Here is a 19,901-nt window from a genome sequence, read left to right on the forward strand (position 1 = left end):
ATCGTTTGAGTAAAACCCTCTCAGGTTCCATTGGGTCTGGAAGCAGCCACATGTGAGGCCAAAAAGGAGAGCATAGAACACAAACCAAATTACAGTCAAGTTCAAGTCAGAGAGACAAACCTGCTACTGTGACCTTAGCTGAAGTGAATCTTCAATTGGGCTCATGTGTGCACACACACACTCTCACACCTAAACTGATGAGCATTTACCAACTCAGAGACAATGGAGTGGGGTGGGAGGCTACTGAATTCCCCACAGCTCCAGCCTTAGAATACTACAAGGCACACACCAAGCACCCAACTACTTCCCAAAGAGAGAGTGAAACGAGGGCAGAGAGTATCTTCAGCCCTTCGGGACAAAGGCTGAGTAGCCAAAAGGATGGGGTAAAGAAGGATGAAATGAATGCCTCATTTCTCTATGTGCTTCCTTTTAAAAAGACATCCATTCCTCTATCTCCCTGACGAAAATGCCTGCAACACCAGGCATGGCAGTATGAGCTTGTAATCTTAGCACTTGTGGGGTGGAGCCAGGAAGACCAGAAATTCAAGGTCACCATTAGCTGCACAGCAAACTCATGACTAACCTCAGCACTATGAAACCCTGTATCAACCCCCACTCCCAGCCTCTGCAAAAACAAAGAGTAGATGGAAGGAAGCAAGCAAACAGAAAGACTTAAAAAAAAAAAAAAAGACAGACAGACAGACAGGCTGGGAAAACCCTGGACATCTTACCAGTGTGTTATACAAGCTGATGTCTACCTCTAGCCCACTTCTTAGGTGGAAGAACTTCACGATAGGCACCTTTGCTGTTGTAATGGGCAGGATGTTCCTTAACCCTAGAGGGAAGCAAGATGCATAATTAAACACAACAACTGGGTAGAGATGGTTTTCATGCTAATATCCCGGATAAACAAAATCTAACTTGAGCTGCCTCATTGTATTCATTACAACTAAGCAACAAAGTCTGTTATTAAAAACTAGAAAATGCCTGGCAAAGTCTGTATCTATTAAACACACAGATATTTGAATCACAAGAACCAAAAAAATCCACAGTCCTCCACAAACCAACTAGCTCATGAGAAGCTGCAAGTGTGTGCCAGATGGGCTGTTTCCAGAGGAATTACTGGAGTTTGCATACATGAGTTCTACTACCCTTTCCATCTGACTAATGACCTATGAGCCATTATCTCAGCCTGACACAGCAGTCACCATGGAGCTAAAACAAGCAACAGAAAGGGAAGCAATGACTTTCAGTGGTGAGAAGACCTCCTGAGCCACACTTTGAACATGCTGAAGTAGTGGAGGAGGAAGTCATTTACCTAGCAAGGAAAATGGCACAAAAAGGCTTCAGGGCCCTTCCATGACACTATGTGGGCTGGAAAACGGACCCAAGGGAAAGGAAAATGTGTTATAAGAAACAGGAGAAAAACTGAGAAGAATTATCCTTGAGGACAAAGAAACCAATGTGCTGGCCTAAGTACTGAAGAACCATGGACCATAGAGTTGAACCGTGTTCCTGGCAAATAGTAGCCCGGAGGCACAGGGACAGAGGCAGGGTGACCACTCCTGAAGAACATCTGAGCTTCAAATGTTGTGGTGGCCTGAGAATGCAAAGATGAAGGAATGCATGCATGCTTGAGATTGCCTATACACAAACTCAGTTCCTGTGGGCCTATATGTGATGGTGGTATGCAGAGGACCCTTCATAATTGGACTTTCAGCTTCACCTTGCATAAGGGGGAACAGAAACGGAAGGCATCCTAGGGAACTGCACGTGCAGGCGGTAACCTGCAGAGCAGGGCCACAGACTGAAGCCGGAACAGCTTCAGCTCCACTGGCCTGTGCATAGATCAGGCTAGCAGTCGTTTGCCTGTTTTGCTGATTGCACAGATGCCAGTGCTGAAGTCTAGAAGGGATTTAGAGTAAGAGTAGGTAGAGGCAGAACAGAAATGTAAAACAAAAAACAGCAACAACAAAAACCCAAAACAACAAGCAAAAATGAATTCGCATAACACAGAACCAGCAGGAAGTCTAGGATCGAGAATCTCCACAATTTGCTACGCCCCTCTTTCTCATTAGGGAATCTGCTATGATTGATCTCTTTTGACACTCACAAACCTGTCCTCGGAAACTTATCCCTTGCATGTCACCCTGGCTCCACTTTGTAATTCCAAAGGCTTCTGTTTCTACCCACTGTAATCAAGTTTTATGCCAAACTTCAGCTCCTCCCAAATACCAAAGGAAAGACACAGACCTTTTTAACTTTTCTGCTGTCCTTAAATACCCAATACTTCTAATTATGTAGCAGGCATTCAATACTATAGCTGGGGAGACTGCCTCTAAAGGCATTAGCTTGTAAGCAGAGCCCTTTAGTTACCATTAAATTCTCTGTAGTCCCTTTCTATCATATAATTCTCTATATAAATGACTATACAGAGTAATTTCTGTTCTAAAAACAACCACTGAACGTAGTGGAAGCTTAGGACAGGGGCAGTCTAGCTCAACCCAAGTGATCCAGAAAAAGATGGAAGGAGGCAAACATGGGCGAGTTACAGCAGACGTCGAAGTTCAGCTCAGTCCTAAAAAACGAAAACTGTCAAGTCTAGGAACCTCGCTTTTTTTGTACAATCTGAGAATCTAAACAAAACTTATCTTTAGAGATGGACTCTTACTTGAGGAAAATATCTTCTCAATATACAAAGGAAATTGTACCATTGTGTGTGTGTGTGCACCCATGAGTGTGTCCACAAGAACAGGAGCCATGTTGTTCACCTTCATTCTTTACTCTCAGAACAGAAGTTTAAGAGATTAATGTTTAAAGAAAGTATTTTGTTAAGTGTGGTGGTCTGCACCTGTGATCTTAGGTAGTCAGGAGGCTGAGGCAAGAGTTTTGAGTTCAAGGCTTCATTAGACCCTGTCTAAAAAAAAAAAGAACTCGTCCCAAATAAGAACTCTCAAACCCCTCCAAAACCAACCAATTAATCAACTAACCACCCTACCCAGCAAACAGCCAGGCATGATGGTACAAACCATAATCCCAGAAACGAGGTACGGAGGAAGTCTGACGCCAGCCTGGGCTACATGATAAAGCAGAGCTAGGGTTGGACTTCCATGGTAGAGTGTTTGCCTCTGATGAGCAAGGCCTCAGACTCTACCCCCAGCAACAGACAAGCAGGCAAACAATCATACACTTTCTCTGTTTTGGTCCACAGCTGCCCCTAAGAGCATTTCAGGTTTGTAGGTCATTTGTAGGACCTACACATTCTATAGCTCTAAAGACTTCAGAAACCACCTACAACAGTCTTCTAGATCTGTGATGAGACTAGATCAAGCTATGTTAAGCATCTTGCTTAAGATTCACAGTTTGTTGCGCAGAAAGGATGCAAACATAATTCACCAGGTCTGTGTGCTCTTTACCGTATCATGGGCTTTTCAGCAATGTCTACAGTTGGATTCACATTTAAGGCAAAATGACTTTAATCTCTCACCTGCCTTGAATAAGCTTTGTAATCAAAACAAAATAGCATCAACCACACAGGCATTACTACCAATTTTCTTCCATATTAGACTACAGAACATTTTAATGACAACAATATTACATATATTTATGAACGAGAAGGCATACTTCCTCATTGGCATGAATAAATTCTAAGTACATAAAACACTAAAGAAAAACTAGAAGTTACTTCTGAAAAATAAATAGAGGTACCTGAATGCTTTCTGAGGACTCTTGCCAGCTCCTCAATAGTTCTTACGCAGTCCAACCCCTGCAACAAAGGCACAAAAACAAGAAAATTGAAAGCTAAATCAGGAAATAAGCTGGGCCTGCTGGCACATACCTGTAATCTTAGCTACTCAGGAGGCTGAGGTAAAACAGTCAACAATTAAAGGGATGTCTGAGTTGCACAGTAAGTTCAAAGCCAGGCTGGGTAACTTAGTGAGACTTGGGGGAGGGGCTGGGGATGGAGCTCAGTGCTAGAGTGCTCGCCTGGTTTGTGTGAGGTTCTGGTCAGACCCAGAAGCAAATGGGCAACAAGTAAGAGGCAGGGTCCTACACTGTGACAGCTTCCACCACCTTCAGAGATAGTGAGGTTCATTTCAACCCTTTTTCTCTTCTTATTTTTATTTGTGTGCGTGTGTGACTGAGGGTGGGCATACACATGTCAGGATGTTACATGTATGAAAGAGAGCATACATGGAAGTCAGGAAACAACTTTTCAAGAGTCAGTTTTCTTCTTTGACTGTGGGATTCAGGCACTGAACGAGTCATCAGAGGTGTATTGAGACACTTTCACCTACTGAGCTGCCTCAGCAAGTTCAATTTCAGATGGTTTTATGTCCCTTCAGTTGAGTGTCAGTTACTCTACATGCAAAACACCCTAAAGACATGTCAACCTTTCGGATGTACAACAGAAGCCAAAACCAGAACTTCCAGAAGGTCTTTGAGCCATGAGAACTTTCTCACTTGAAAGAATACCTTAGGTATGGACATGCAAGAGAGCTTCTGTCCTTCCTCATATTTATGCTGGGCAGATTTACATGCAGTTTATTTAAGAACTGATGACTTGCTGTGGAGAGTGACTGAACTCAGGTTACTTCCCTGTGGGACTAGCCAAAATTAAAGTCACACAGTAATTTGGAATGGTGTTTTGGCCAAGTCATACTTCATGTTTTTGCTGTTTTTCAGACCAAATCTCTCTGTGCAGCCCAAGCTGAACTCAGATTCAAGGTCCTCTTGCCTGTGCCTCCCAAGTTTTGGGATGCAAGCATATTCCACTGTACTCTGGCACATAAAAACATGTTTGTGATCCCCATCTGCATAAGGCCTTCTGATGGTACAGACCCTACAACATATTCGGAATTTTACTTTAGAAATAACTATCAAAAGTAGTTTATAAAACACATTAATGAAAATCAACGTTGAAGAGATATAGGTCCTTCCATATGGTAGACCTAATCTCACTCTACACCATTCATCAAATTCCAGGTAGATTATTTTGGATGGTTTTCCTGAAGTCAGAAATGCCCTAGGAATGCCGACTCAGAACAAAGCCATGGAGAGCTCCTGAGCAGCAGCAGTTTGGGCATCAGATCAACAGCATCTATGCCACCTTCATTCAGAAAAAGGGTCCCTTAGTGACAGGTGTGACTCGGTGCATGGCCCCGCCTGGTATGCATAAGGCACTTACCAGACTTACTCTGTTATCAGAGAGAAAAAGAGAGAGCAGCCACAGAGAACACATACAGGACTGGGTGTGGCACTATTCTAACAAAACTGTGAAAACAGGCTGTTAGCTTGAAATGATGGCACAGGCCATAATCCCCGGATTCAGAGAATGAGGATCAGGAGTTCCAGACTAGCCTGGACTATACAGCAGAACCCATCTTCAGGAAGAGGGGAAAGAAATCAAAACAATAAACGGGGCTTTAAGCTGCTTTTCAGCATATGGGGTGTACTCTCCTATCTCTCCTGACAGACATGACCCAAGCCATCCAAGAGAGAACTTCCCAAAGCAACAGGGGGAACAGAATTATCTACCAAAATACGTGTGTTGGTACTGATAAGACCAAGCTTGTCTTAAATCTAGGTCCTGAACTCAAGTTAATGCTCACCATACACAAGCAAACTAACATCATAGATAACTCTGGGAGGACATCTGTCTTGGTCTAGTGGCTAAGGCAATGGGCACTGGTGAAGGTGGTCTGGATTCAGAGCAGCCAGCACAATTTGAAATACAATGGAAAGCCCCTGCAAAGCCACCGAATCAATGGGCATGCTTTGCCTTTTTTTTTTTTTAAAGACAGGCTCTTATTCTACAGCCCAGGCTGACCTTGAACTTCTAGCAATCCTCCTGCCTCCGGCTCCCAGGTGCTGGGATCACAGGTGTGTCCCCCATGCCCAGCCGCACTTGCTACTCTCCACACCCCTTCACGTGGGTCAGCATGGGTCGGAGGCTGTGCTTTGTGGTGCACTGCACGTGGAATGCCCCGGGAACACACCAGATGCCTCACAGCTCTGCCAGTGAGGACGGCGCTAACCACATGTTCACAGCACATGTGTGCTCACGTGGCAACCGTACCTCAGCAGTCTCATGTCCGTTAATTGTCATACAGACGTCAAGGTCACTCTGTTTGAACCCAAATCCATTTTTGGAGGAGCCAAACAAGCTCAATTTAGTTCCTGTTAGGGACAGATGACAAGTAATAACTCATTACCTGAATACATTTAATTACTGTTTTAATGAATCCAAAATACCAATTGCTAACTATCCTATCTCATAATAAAGGTCTTTAAATGTTGTTATCACAATGATTTATTTGTTTATTTATTTATGGACTGTGTCTGTGTGCATATGTGAAAGACAGGGGACAATTTGCAGGGGCTGTTTTTTCCTTCCACCATGTGGGTCCTAGACTCAGATCATCAGGCTTGGCACCAAGATCATTTGTCTGTTGAGCCATCCTGCCAACCCCAATGTCTTTTTAACTACACATTTATTCTTAATGATTCTCTCAGTTTACTTAAATACACATGCTATATATGACATGAAAGATTAGTAGATACCACTTTATACCAAAATGCAAGAACGTTTCAAGGAAAATGTGAACCATTTAATACAAGAGCGATGCTTGTACTTTAAAAGACTGATTTTTACCTCTGTGTATGTGTCTACATACATTAGTGCACATACCCACAGAGAACAGAGGTGTCAGGTCCCCTGGAATTGGTCTGCAAGAGCAGCTAAGCCATCTCTCTAGCTCCTGTAAATGTTTAGAGTAGTGACTTACTCTAATTCCAAGTGGATTCACCTCCTGCATACTGGATCACCCTACACTGTCATCTTTTTGTTGGTAAACTAGATGTGGTGGACCAAAGCCCATCCAGATATATAAACGAACTCAACTCTGATCCTACTCACCACAAGGTTTTCCCATCGCTGCTAAAGTTAATGTGCCCGTAATACACATGTTCTTCTATTACCTTTCTTTTCCTAAAGAAAAAAATTACTTACCTGGAAAGTCCTGTTTTATGAAACTTTCTAGATTTTGCCGGATATGTTCACGAGCCTGATCTTCCACAAGAGTTGGAGAAAAATCCTCTGTTTAAAAACAAATAGATACAATGAGTAAGGGAGTGATTTAAAAAAAGAAAGAAAAAAAAAGAGTTGATATTGCCAGGAAAGCTGAAAAAAATAGTTTTGAGAAAAAGAAAACTTACAAGCTTCAAAAATTAGACTTTTATACCTTCTCAGCAGACAGTGCTAGCAATAAAAACAGTTGGGACACAGACATAAGGCCAGCAGTGGGAGGTCCATGCCAGCCAGGGCCACACAAGGAGACCCTGCCTCAATGAGCCTAGCCCAAGAACTGCTCTTGAGAGGGAAGCTAACTGGGACAGGGGCGCTAAACCTGGGTTGACAGAGTCCTCTAGAATTCCAGCAGAAATGTAAATGTCTGTGGGCCATTTTGTTTTTAAATGGGAGCCCGGTTTTCTTTTTTATTTATCTGAAAAAGTTTAACAAAACAAAAATGTCAATGGTAGCTGGGCAATCCTGGATATTTGGGAGGCTAAGGTAGAGGAGGATGGCTTGAATCCAAGAATTCAATAACACAGTGAGACCCTAGAGAGAAAGGGAAGGAGAGACTAAGCTGGGCATGATAGTCCAGTGGAGGTTCCCACAACAGGGAAGCACAGACTGGAATCAGTTGTGAAAAGAAACACGAGGACAGGAAGTGGAAGTAGTGAGACGTGGGGAGTGGATGCAGGAGGAGCTGGGGGAGGGGTGGCGGTGAGTATGATCACAACACACTGTATGTAATTCTCAAAGGACTAACTGTAAGGCTGACAGTGATAACTCAGTGTCAACCCCTGTGGCACACCAGGGAACACAGAAGACTCACTGTAACACTGGATGCAAACTTGATCTAAGATATTTGAGAACTTGGGTGTCAGTGGTGGCAAAGGCTCCAGCTGGATTCTCTTGAAGTCCTCAGGGCAGTCCTTCTTTAGATGACCTTCTCGCTTGCACAAGCTGCACACTACTGTGGGGGACTGCAGGGATACGATGAACCAAGATAAAAGTGAATGAGAAATCTTTGCTAAATAAAGGGTCTTAGAAAAAACAATTAACTACACATACTCCCTAATTTACAACTACTCCAAATGTCCTGAGAGATGGCCATGCTGCTGGTGATGTCAGGAGAAAAGGGATGTGAACTGTCTGTAGCCTATGCACACCCCTATTAGTCTCAAGGAAGGACATGGGTCAAGTGGTCACACATCAGAACCTGTTCATGGAAATCAGGTTGACTAACAGCTCAGCAGGTAAAGGGCCCCTGCTGCCAAGCCTGGTGACCTGAGTTCAATTCCTGAGACCCACACAGTGAGAGAACTGACTCCCTTATACACACTAATGGTACATATGCCTATTCCACACAGGTAATAAGTGGGTAAATATAACAACAATAAAACCCAGAAATAATATCCATTGGAATGATCTAGAGTCCCCCAGATGTGAGACCATCAGCAACCATTACCTTGCCTTTGGTGAAGGTCAGTTTTCTAAATTCATAGAAGAAGTCCGACTGGTCCCTGGGTGAATTTTCCTCGGGAAAGCTTTTTTCATTAAGACTTATTCTGTTTAGGTCTATGAGCAGAGTCCCACCAATGTGTTCTCCACACTCTTCTAGATCTTCACCCTTAGTAGGCTCAGCTAAGTCATCCTCTTCAGAGAGGGCATCCTCCTCACCTGACCCAATGTCTCTGTTATCCCCCTGATGTTCACTAACAAGCTCCTCCTCATCTTCTGTGTGGTTAATACTGAGCCTGGGCTCCTCCTCCTCCTCCTCCTCCTCATCGTCGTCGTCATCATCATCAAAGTGCATGACTGCTGATGCCTGGCCTGGGACCAAAGGGGAGAAGCAATTCAGAGACCCTTCTGTGTTTTCTTCATTTATATCAGCCTTGTCATCCAAGGAGGCACAGCTGCCACACTCTTCAGTGCCAGGACTCCGGAGCCCTACCAACTCCAGAGTGTTGTCTGCTTGGAGACCACAAAGGCTGCCACAGTTCTTAAGTTCTGGATGCTTGCTGCTGTTAAAATCTTGATCATCCGAGCTCAAAAGATGCCTGACCTTCCTTCTGACCTTCTCATTGTCACTTCCTGTTTCTTGGTACTGCGCTGAGACATCCTCACAACCCTCGCAACTGACCTCTGCTTGGACACGGTCAGAGCTTTCCTGCTGTATCTGAATGTGCATACTTCCTATGTCCTCCTCTGGTGGGCTTCCCAGCTGCTCAGTGGTATCTTTAAGAGTAAGTGGTTGTGCCTTGCAGGAACCTGAGGTGGGAACACCAGGACCTTGAGCCATAGCTGCTTTTCCCAATTTATCAGTATCTGTCTCTTGGAGCTTTGGGCCACAACTTCTTGCTTCTTTATATGGGTCTGAAACATGGGTAATGGGACCAGGAGGCTTTGTGAGGTTGGGTTTTGTTACTCTGTGTGGAAGAGCGAAGTATTTGTATGTTGTCCTCAAACAATGAAGTATATACTCAAACACAGGTTGGTTATTCAGGGTCCTTGCCACATTTCTTTTAACAGAATAGGGGTCTGTAACAAAAAAAAAAAAAAAAAAAGAAAGGAAAAAAAAAGAGAAAGCCACCACTTCATACATTTCTATTTCATCATGCTTAAAACTAGACTTTCAAAGATAAAGCAGGTAACAAACAATAGTAAACTGGATCATGCATCTTACATGCTTTAGATACAATTAAAAACAACTCGGGTGGGAGTGAGGGCAGCAGTTTACGAGCTGAAAGCAATGCTCCTAGAGTCTCCTGCTCTCCACAGAGAACCCATGAGAACTGAGACCCCTTCTCTAGTTGCTCAGTGACTGGAGGTAGGAAAGATATCATCAGTGTGGCTCTTGAGCCCTGGGGAACTGAAGACTTTCCGACAGGCTTTGTGGCTCTGCACCCTACTCAGTCAGCCTTGCGGTGTGTCAAGCTTACCTCCACTCTTCCGCCCTGGGAGGCCCCATCACTGAAGTGGCTGGCCTGAGTTTCAGGGGCGAGAGGGAGGCACCAGGAGGAGACACCACTTCTCTCAATCTTTTCTCCTCCCCTAGAACTCCAGCAGGTTAGGCAATTGGCCAGAAGAGCTGAGCCAGAGAAACTGCAGGGGAGGGTTTAAAATGTGAGATTCCCCAAGACTGCACATAGAATTTATGCAAAAAGAAAAAAATATCTTATGCAACATAAAGCTTGAAAAAAAAAAATCAAGCAAAACCAAAATTTCCATGTAGGAGTTTTGCTGTTGTTCTTAAGTTAAAGGAGGAGAGCTAAGATTTCTAGAAGGTTCCAACCTCCTGACTTTGCAAAGCTGAGAGGAGTTTATCCATTAGTGACACTAACAGGCCATCACTGTCTATCTGATAGCTGACTCTGCAAAGTGACAGCCTTCACTACAATGTGTTTTCATGAGGAAGTTACTGTTTTCTTCTTTAAAAATAACTCTCTGTTCCCTCTACTGGAGTCTTCCAACTGTAAGAACAGCATTTTTCACAAGAAAAATATTTCACTCATCTTTGTAAAACTAAACCTCAACAGGAATTCCTAAGAGGATAGAATTTCAAAACACAAAAGTGAGGACGGTAAGAAGAGAGGCTAAGAACCTACAGATCACAGGGAACCTTCGAAAACATTTCTAAGCACCTCACAAAGCAGGGACTCAGGGCGCCTTTCACCAGTCACTTGATAATGAAGACATTGTACCTTAGGATAAGCCCTTGGTTCCTTACAACCCAAGGCACTGCATGCAGGAGTCTAGTGTTTACTTTACCTTCAGACCAAGCCTACCTCTGGTTGGAACTGTAAAGAGAAATGTGATAAACATTGGCTGTTAGATTGGTACCATATAAAAAGTAATTGAACATTATTACCTTCAACAGCGATGCGCTTTTTGGGCCAGTCCTTGGATTCTCGGGATATCAATTCTTTGACACGAATACTGATCACTAAATCAGCCAGATTAAACTCTAAAGCATAGAACCGTAGCAATTCCACCCAGAGTTGCCCAACTGGCACTGAAGGCTGGTGTTTTATATTAAATGTCAATGGAACCTATGAATGACAAGGAGCACAGAGGTTAATTCAGATGTCAGCTCAGCCTGAGAAGTAAGAGATTACTCAAACTTAAGTGAAAAACTGGAAGACTTCGGAAAACCATGAGCTGGACAATCCATCTAGATAATCTAATCGTAGGTTTTATTTGGTCAGAGGTAAACAGCACTGCACCCTGGGATTCGAGCATGTTAACACTCAGCCATTGTCCCAGGAATTTCAGCACAGGAGCAGACAGTACAGCTAATTGTGAAGTCTCAGCAGTAGACGGAGAGGCCCCTGTGGAAGGCTGCTGGTGTGCTCAGGAAAGGCTGCTGCTGCTGCCGCCGCCAGACACCTGTGCAGGTGTGGGGACTCAGAGCTGCCCCTGCTAAGGCAGGGAGGAAGAAGAAATTCACTGTCACTGCCCCGACACACGGTATCTGCCAAGTGGCACTGTGTCTTAAAGTCAGATAATACTTAGTATCAGAAACTGACACTAGTTTGTCAATCACAGACTTTGACAAGTTCAAACAACATATGTGACATAATGAAAAGTACATAGGACTTAAGATAGAAAGGAACAGGGGAACAGTCCCATCATGACTCTGCTAGCCTAGCTACTCTGTAACTTAGTTTCTCCACTCTGTGATTGGCAGCACAGGCAGGACAATGGCCAAGAGAACTGGCTGTGTGACAAGCCTAGTTTAAAATCCACACTCTGCCAGGTACTAGCTGTGATGACCTTGGTCAAGGTCTATAACCTGTCTAAGACTTGAATTCCTCATCCGGAAAATGGGGATAACAGTACCCACCTCATAGGGTTGTTGGGAGGACTGAGGGAGATAGTGTCTGTAAAGTGCTTAGCACAGTGCCTGGCAGACAGTGTTCAAAAAATGGTCGCTATCATTACTGCAGAGTAGGGATGATACACCTATAACACAGGACAGTGATGAGGATTAAATCAGAAGCAAGGGAAAGCAGTGGCAGATGTGGTTGCTCTCTGCACTTTTCTCAGGCACTATCTTTTGAAGAAATGCAAACATCACTGAAACACAACGTCACACCTGTAAGATGCTCTTTAGAGGTAATTCAGTTCAACTCCCGTTTGCTACAAGAAGGAATTGAAAGCCTGAGCACTTTCACGATTGCTCCAGTGACACTGCTTAGCAGGAAGAATCAGGAGAGGTTGAGCAAACCACCACTCGGAAGTTAAGTATGTTCTAGAGGTTGCTTAACCTCTCCAAGTAACAACTTAAAAATAAAGCATTAAATGGACACATAACAGTAACTTTTTCTTCATATTTTTTTCCTTAATACATGAATAAAACATTTTTCATCTGAAGTATATAAATTTGTCTACAATCAACCTTCTAATACCACACTTTAAAGTAGGTGGTATGCTGTTTCATTAACTAGTAAATCTCAGGCACATGGCTTCTGCCAATCATGAAAGTCACCTGGAAGGACTACAAGGCAGTGCCGAGACTCCTCACTGGAACAGACATGGTCTAAGTTAAGGACACAGAAAGCCTGAGAGCCTTGTTAAATTTCACCTCTTTATCTACTTTGTAGTCTGAGGAAGGACTTTTAAGTCTCTCACTTACTGCCTTCAAAGCTTCATAGCAAGGAACTTCAGTCTTTAAGTACCTACACCACTGGTTTTATCCTTTCTTTTCAAAGTAGAGAATACTCTTTTCCAAGGAAGAACAGCAGCTAGTGCTGACCAAGTGCTCACCACGTGCCTGACACTGAGTTAAACTCTCTAGGAAACAGTGACTGCTAGGAGAGGGCACCAAGATTAGTTGTGGGGAGGAAGCCGGGTTATAGGAAGATTAAGTGACCTGCTTAAGGACACACAGCTAGAAAGTCAGAGTTGAGACACAAATTCACATATGCCATCTCAAAAGCCTAGGATGCTTCCCACAACCAAAACCAACTTTACAGAAAACAGAATGGTGCTGTCCAGGGACAGCAGGGTCAGGGGCATCTCCCCTATTCTCCCAGTTCTAGGAAACTGGAGTCCATAGTTCATTTTGAGGCATGCATAAACGATGGACTAGAGGAGTAACATGACTTGTTAGTGTACACTGGGCTTGAACCATGAACCCTGTCTCAGAAGTATTTTATGGCTAGTACAGTTATCTTACATCAAAAGTTCTACTCAGTATCTTTAAAAGGCCTCTGCACATAGAAGAAGCCATATAAATAAATGGATTAGTGATGTCAATTTTTCAACCTTTGTTCATTACTTGCTTATTCAAGAGGCTGAACAGACAAGGAAGTGAAACAGTCATGAACTAATATAAACATGTGAGCTTTTAAAGAAATAAACTGGAGAAAAAGAAAATAAACTGGGAGCCGGGCGGTGGTGGCGCACACCTTTAATCCCAGCACTCAGGAGGCAGAGCCAGGCGGATCTCTGTGAGTTCAAGGCCAGCCTGGTCTACAGAGCGAGATCCGGGACAGCCAGGGCTACACAGAAAAACCCTATCTTGAAAAAAAAAATTTTTTTAAAAAAGAAAAAAAGAAAGAAAGAAAGAAAGAAACTGGGACAACCATATGACCCAGTCCTACACTCAAAAGTCAGCTTACTATGGAGAAGCCTACACACCCACGTTTACGAATGCGGTACTCACATCAGTCATGCTTTGAAGTCAGCCTAGGTACTCATAAATAGATGAAAAAAAAAATAAGTCTCTCTAAATAAAATGAAATTGTATTTGTCCATAAAAAGGGAAATTATGTTGCTGGCATGAAAATGTATGGAACTAGAGATTATCACATTAAAATAAGCCAGTCTCACAAATATGAGCATCCCACACTTTGTCTCCTATGCAGAACAGAAGAGTGCCATAAGGTAGGACAGTAGAAAAGGGTCTATTGGGACACAGACAAGGAGAAGTGGTAGGGGACAGGTAGACCAAGAAAGACTAACAGGAATGAACAAGATCAAAACATATCACAATCATGCAGAGAAATACTGTATGTAATGAGACCTACTTCTTTGTACAATTAACTTGTACTACATCTCAAAAACAGTTAAGATAAAGCCATGTATGGCAGGCAGCTCATACCCATAATCCCAGGACTTTGAGAGGTTAAGGCTGGAAGACTGCCATGAATTCCAGACTACTCTGTGCTACATGTTAAATTCCAGGGTCAAGACCCTGTTTCCAAAACCCAAGCAGTGTAAAAAGAAAGGGTAGTTGAAACAAAGAGCACAGGGAGACAGGCAGATGCATAAACACCACAACAGGACCAGGGAGAACCAATGCTGTGACTAGAAAGGAGAGAACAGACCTGCCCCTTCTTCGCTGGAGTCTCTCTGGGTGCCTCCTCTTTTGTAGTGCTGGTGGCGCCCCCTGTGAGGTCATCAGTGTATTCCCAGACCACAGAGTCCTTCTCAATGTCTTTAAGGCTGAAATTCCCTAATTTGTTTAATGAGAATTCTTCAATCTAGAAAAAATAATCAGACATATCTTACTATATAGTATGAATAATTCTGTGATGGGGGTACTAAAATGTTCATAGGAATACAAACTTAACACACACTATAGTTCATCAAAGACATGAAATAGGAGATGGCAAGATGGCTCAATGGGTAAAGGCCTGAGTTGAACCTGAGTTCAGTCCCAAGGTGGAAGGAAGTAGGGATCCTTGAAAGTTGTTTGCTGACTTCCACACACAATAATGAATAAAAATACAAAAATAAAATACAGAACAGTTCACCAACTACCTTTGAGATTTGGTAATTTAAGTATCTTTTCGGGGTAAAGAGTAGGGTTTTGATTTGCAAAAGCCATGGTGACTTTGCACAGTAAGTTTTCAGTATCCTGGGGCACAGCATGCTTCTAGAGTACTTGCTTGCCTGGCAGGCCTGAGACCTGTCACAAAACTGGAAACAAACAAACAAAACAAAATAAAACCCTAAGAAAAAAACAAAATAGCCTAATAATTAGTATCTGAAGTTGTTGGTTCTAGTGTAGAACTCATTGGTACTTAAGCCTTAGCTTCCTCTAGCTATGTGTCCTGAGAGTCTGAGGCATCTCTCTAGGCTTTAGCATCCTGAGAAGTGGAGCCCCCCTATGGGAGTACTGGTGCTATAATTTATCTGCGCATGCATGACACATAGTGTTTAAAATTTTTCAAAGGATGCCAGGAATTACTCCTATCAGCATTGTGAAGGTATGCAACTACCATCTAGATCCTCCTCATAACAGAACAGCTTGGAGTTAAGCTTCTCAGGAGGAAGCAGGAGTTCAAGGAGACTCTGGCCAACTTGGCAAGAATGTTTCAAAGTAAAACAGGGCTGGAGAGATGGCTCAGTGTATAAGAGCACTGGCTTCTCTTGCAGAGGACACAGGTTTGATTCCTAGCACCCACATGATAGCTCACAACTACCTGTAACTATATAGTTCCAAAGGATCTGATGCCTCTGTAGGCACCTGTACTCATGCACGCAGGCAGGCACACATGCACGTACACAGCAGCGGTTAAGAAGTAGCTAACAATGAAGTTCTGTGGTAGAGCATCTGTGATGGTAGCATGTCTGGGACCCTTAGTTTAATTCCCAGAATCACTACCCCCCAAAAACATTAGATATCATGAATTTTTATTAAGTCCAAAAGTATCTGTGTATATTCTTTTCATTAATAATGAAAATGTCTGTGCACGGTGGAAGAAAAGGTCTGAAGCGCTAAGCTCTGAGAGGCACTATGGAGCGCTGGACAGTTCTCTCCTTACACAATGGGGCTCATTAGTCATAATGCCTGGGCTACTTTCCCTATTGCTGAAAGGAGCAACATGAGGGACAACATGTTTATTTTAGCTCATAGTCCATCATGGCAGGGAAGTGAAGGTAGATTCTCCTTTAACCTGTATCAACCTGATGAAGACAACCTTTATAAGCATGACTAGAAACTTGTCTTCCAGGTGATTCCAGATTGTATCAAGTTGACAACACAACCATCCCATGTAATTCAACAAGTTAACGAGCACAGCAAACTGTGGAATGGGTTCATGAGCGTACAGCTACTAGCACTGGTTGTCAATGGATGGCTTAGCTGACAGCACTCCCACTGACTTCCTGCTGTGCTTTTTCACAAGAAGCCAGTCTTTTCCCAGCCTTCCTAACACCTGCTAATCCCAGGGACACAGAGTCGCTTCTCTAATGCTTCCCTTGTCACTCTTCTCCTTTTCTCAAAGCATGCACTAGTGCATGAGGAAGACCTCACCCTGGTCGGTATACACACTCATGACATGATTGTCTATTCTGGTGTTCTACCATAGCACCCAGAATGCCCGGAGAGGGCAGTGTTCTGTAACAACTCTCCTACAGACACTCTGGAGGTCAGGGAGTGTCCTGTCTCTTCCTTAGAAACACGCATTCAGCATTCTTCAAGTCAGTGTTTCTGCTCGCCATCATTTTTCTTCTTTTTTTTGTAGGACCAGGAAAGGGCTCTACCACAGAGCCTATCCTGTCCTTAACAATGTTTTTTGAACAGCAAAATTTTTAGAAGTTAAAAAGTTCATTAATTTTTAAACTTGATATAGATTATAGTTTTAGTGTTCTAAGAAACTCTTGCTATGACTTCACTTCTGAGAATTCCAGTTTTGACTTTCATGTGTAGGTCTCTGACCCACTGGGGAGTATAAAGGCTTAATGTTTGCCTTTTCCCCATGGATATTGTTTTTCTTAGCATTCCTTAAAAAAACTTATCTTTTCCTCAAAAATTTGCTTAGACACCTTGAACAAAACCAAGTGACCACCACAAAACAACATTGAGCCCACAAAGACACAGTATACCTCATTTACCTATGTTTTGTTTTGTGTGTGTACTTGTGTGCATGAATTATGAAACAAGGTCTCACTGTGTAGCCTGTACTCAGTAAGTAGCCCAGGCCATCCTCAAACTTGTAATCTTCCTGCCTGAATCTCCCAAGTAGCAGGTTTGTAGGTTTGTGCCAATGCACCTCACTGCATATGTCTAAGAGTTCCTCAGCAATACACTCTAATATCCAGATGGGAATTGTGCATATCTTCTGTTATACTTATTCTCTGGCATTACTATTAATGGAATTTTTGTTGTTGTTTTGAGACATGGTCTTGCTAATGTCATCAAATTGCCTTAAACTCATGATCTTGCTGCCTCAGACTGAGTGTTTCAATTACAGGTATACTGCACAAAAGGCTCAATGGAATTTTTTAAACCTAATTTTCCAATTGTGTGATGTTAGCATGTAAAAGTACAACCAAATTTTGTATGTTAACTTTGTATCCTATGGTCTTATTAATTCTAGGAGTTTTTTTGTTTGTTTGTTTGTTTTTTCCTATTTAAAAAATTGTGTCACTTGCACAGAAAGGTTTGCTTCTTCACCTCTTTTCTCTCCTGACTACAACGGCCAGGGCTTTCTGAAAATGCTGAGGACTCAGGTTGTAGGTTGGGGGACACCCTCTGCTTCTATTGGCAGAGTAATGCCACCCAATATCCCACTACTAAGCATGAGGCTTCTGTGATAGCAGGGATGCCTGGCCAATTGGCCAATGCCTTGTGTGGGACTCAAGCCCAAGGAAAGTCTTGGCCACTGGAGTCTATCCCCAATGTCCCAGAAATGCAGCTGCCTTGGTACCAAGCATAGTTTGGAAACTACAAGTAAAACACCATTAAAGCTGGGATGCCCTGATGTCAGTATCCCAACTTAATGGTTCTGGTTCCAACTAAAGCCTTCCTTCTAGAAGTTGCCTTTGTCATGGTGTATCTTGGCTAGTTTTACATCAACCTGACACAAGCTAGAAGCATTTTGGGAAGAGGAAACCTCACATGGGAAAGCCTGTAGTGCATTTTCTTGACTGATGTTGATGTGGGAAGGTCTAGCTCAGTGTAAGCAGTGTCATCCCTGGAAAGGCAACCCTGGTACTATAAGGAAGCCATAGAAAATAAGCCAGTAAGTAGTACTCTTCCATGGCCTGTGCTCCTGTTTCTGCCCTGATCTCCCTCAGGTAAAAATCAACTCCTTTCTCAAGTTACTTTTGGTCATGGAATTTAAAAAAAATAGAAACCCAAGCTGGGGGACCAGACACAATATAGCCACTCTTTGTGGTCATTAATTTCATTGAGGGTAGCTTCCCAAAATTTCCATCAGCATTCGGATTTTTTGTTTTTAAGGTGTGAGGAGGATTTTAAAGGACAAATTCATACTAGGATATGTTGGTATCAGTGGTGGCTTCGAAAGTTTCTTGTGAGAAGGAAAAGCAGAGCTTGGCTAGGTGCCTGCAGCCATGGCACACCAGGGCAGTCCCATGCTGAGTGCTGAGGCAGCTGCAAGGAATCACTAACATATCAGCCTGTACGCTTGCTACATAGAACTCTCCCCAGAACCTTTAAATAAAGGCCTTTTATGTTTCACAAGAAGAAAGTATAAGAAGTTAGCTGCAGATAGTTTCCACAGATGTCTGCTGTCAAATTCAACTTCTTTAGTAAAAATAAGGCTATCAGCCAGGCATGGCAGCCCACACCTTTCATCTCAGCACCCAGGAGATAGAGGCAGGTGGATCTCTGTGAGTTTGAGGTCAGTCTGGTTTACAGAGCGAGCTCCATGTCAGCCAAGGCCACAAAATGGGTGAGCTGCTGTTGGAAGAGGAAGAGAAAGAGGAAGAAGAAAGGCTACTAAATTATTTTTTCTTTGGTTGAAAAGTGCTATGTTATTATAAAATACATACATTTGAGGCTGGAGAGATGGCTCAGTAGTTGAGAGAGCACTCTTGTAGAGGGCCCAAGTTTGATTCCCAGCACCTATGTTAGGTGCTTACAATCATCTGTAACTCTAGTTCCAGGGGGATTTATACTGTTGGCCTCTGTGAATACCTACATTTCTGTATACAGACACACACCCATGAACATAATAAAAATTTTTTTAAAAAATGTACAATTTACCTAGCTCTTCTTTCTGCTGTAGTGAAGCTATTTCATGACCCTTGGCCCTCATGGAACTGCTATCTGAAGACAAGGACCAGACAACAAATTAAGCAAAACAGTAGTGTTGACAGTCCCTCAGAGAAGGAAGAAAGGGAGGCCAGGTAACCCTTGCCTGAGTCTTGACACTGCCACCTCCAGATCCCTAGCTGTGTTTCATGGGTGCTAATGTGAAGGGTGAAGGCTGACAGGTGCCTGAGCCACCAATATTCTTATAAATAATGCAGTAAATGGAAAGGTCCACCAAGTTCAACTCAGGCAGAGTTCTTTTTGTGACACCAGTGCCCTTACTATCAGGAGTGGGTATGTGAAGACATTTCTTTGTACAATCTCAGTAAAAGCCATGCAGTAAATGCTTTGTTTCTTTGTTTGAGAAAAAGTCTCTGTAGACAAGGCTGGCCTCAAACTCAGAGATCTCCTGCCTCTGCCTCTTACGTGCTGGGATTAAAGGTGCCACCATGCCATCATAAATGTTTTTAAAGTCTTCTCCTCTCTCTCTCTTTTTAAATCTAAAGACAATCTCCTATAGCCCAGCTAGCCTCAAGCTTGCTATATAGCCAAGACTGACCCTGAACTGATGATCTTCCTGCCTCCACCTCCAGAGTGCTGCGATTCCAAATGTACACCACTATGCCTGGCTTAGTGATGCTTGATATGTACTCAGGCTCACTAGATCCGAAACAATAATCTTTCTCTCATTCCCAATAACTTGTATTTCTTTATCTTAATCCCTCTATTAAGCTTACTGATTAAAGGTAACAAAATGGTCTGGCATGTCACTCCCTGTGTGAGCTTGCTTTCTACCTGCTAGTGCTGACTCTACCC

The 19,901-nt window shown here is 43.1% G+C and overlaps 1 protein-coding gene across 7 annotated transcripts in view; it reads right to left on the reverse strand.

The window, feature by feature from the left end:
• The window catches only part of Tut7 (terminal uridylyl transferase 7), a 59,665-nt gene that overhangs the window by 19,336 nt on the left and 20,428 nt on the right, over positions 1-19,901 (reverse strand). For all 7 annotated transcript variants that reach the window (XM_036187105.1, XM_036187104.1, XM_036187102.1 and 4 more), the window contains exons 11-18: positions 14,404-14,559; positions 10,941-11,121; positions 8,538-9,610; positions 7,902-8,052; positions 7,013-7,099; positions 6,080-6,180; positions 3,709-3,766; positions 732-835 (exon numbers count right to left, since the gene is read on the reverse strand). In XM_036187105.1, the coding sequence (XP_036042998.1) occupies positions 732-835; positions 3,709-3,766; positions 6,080-6,180; positions 7,013-7,099; positions 7,902-8,052; positions 8,538-9,610; positions 10,941-11,121; positions 14,404-14,559 (1,911 nt within the window). The remainder of the gene's footprint in view (positions 1-731; positions 836-3,708; positions 3,767-6,079; positions 6,181-7,012; positions 7,100-7,901; positions 8,053-8,537; positions 9,611-10,940; positions 11,122-14,403; positions 14,560-19,901) is intronic.

This window comes from Onychomys torridus, chromosome 5 (assembly GCF_903995425.1).
Source record: "Onychomys torridus chromosome 5, mOncTor1.1, whole genome shotgun sequence".
In the NCBI taxonomy this organism is placed as follows: domain Eukaryota; kingdom Metazoa; phylum Chordata; class Mammalia; order Rodentia; family Cricetidae; genus Onychomys; species Onychomys torridus.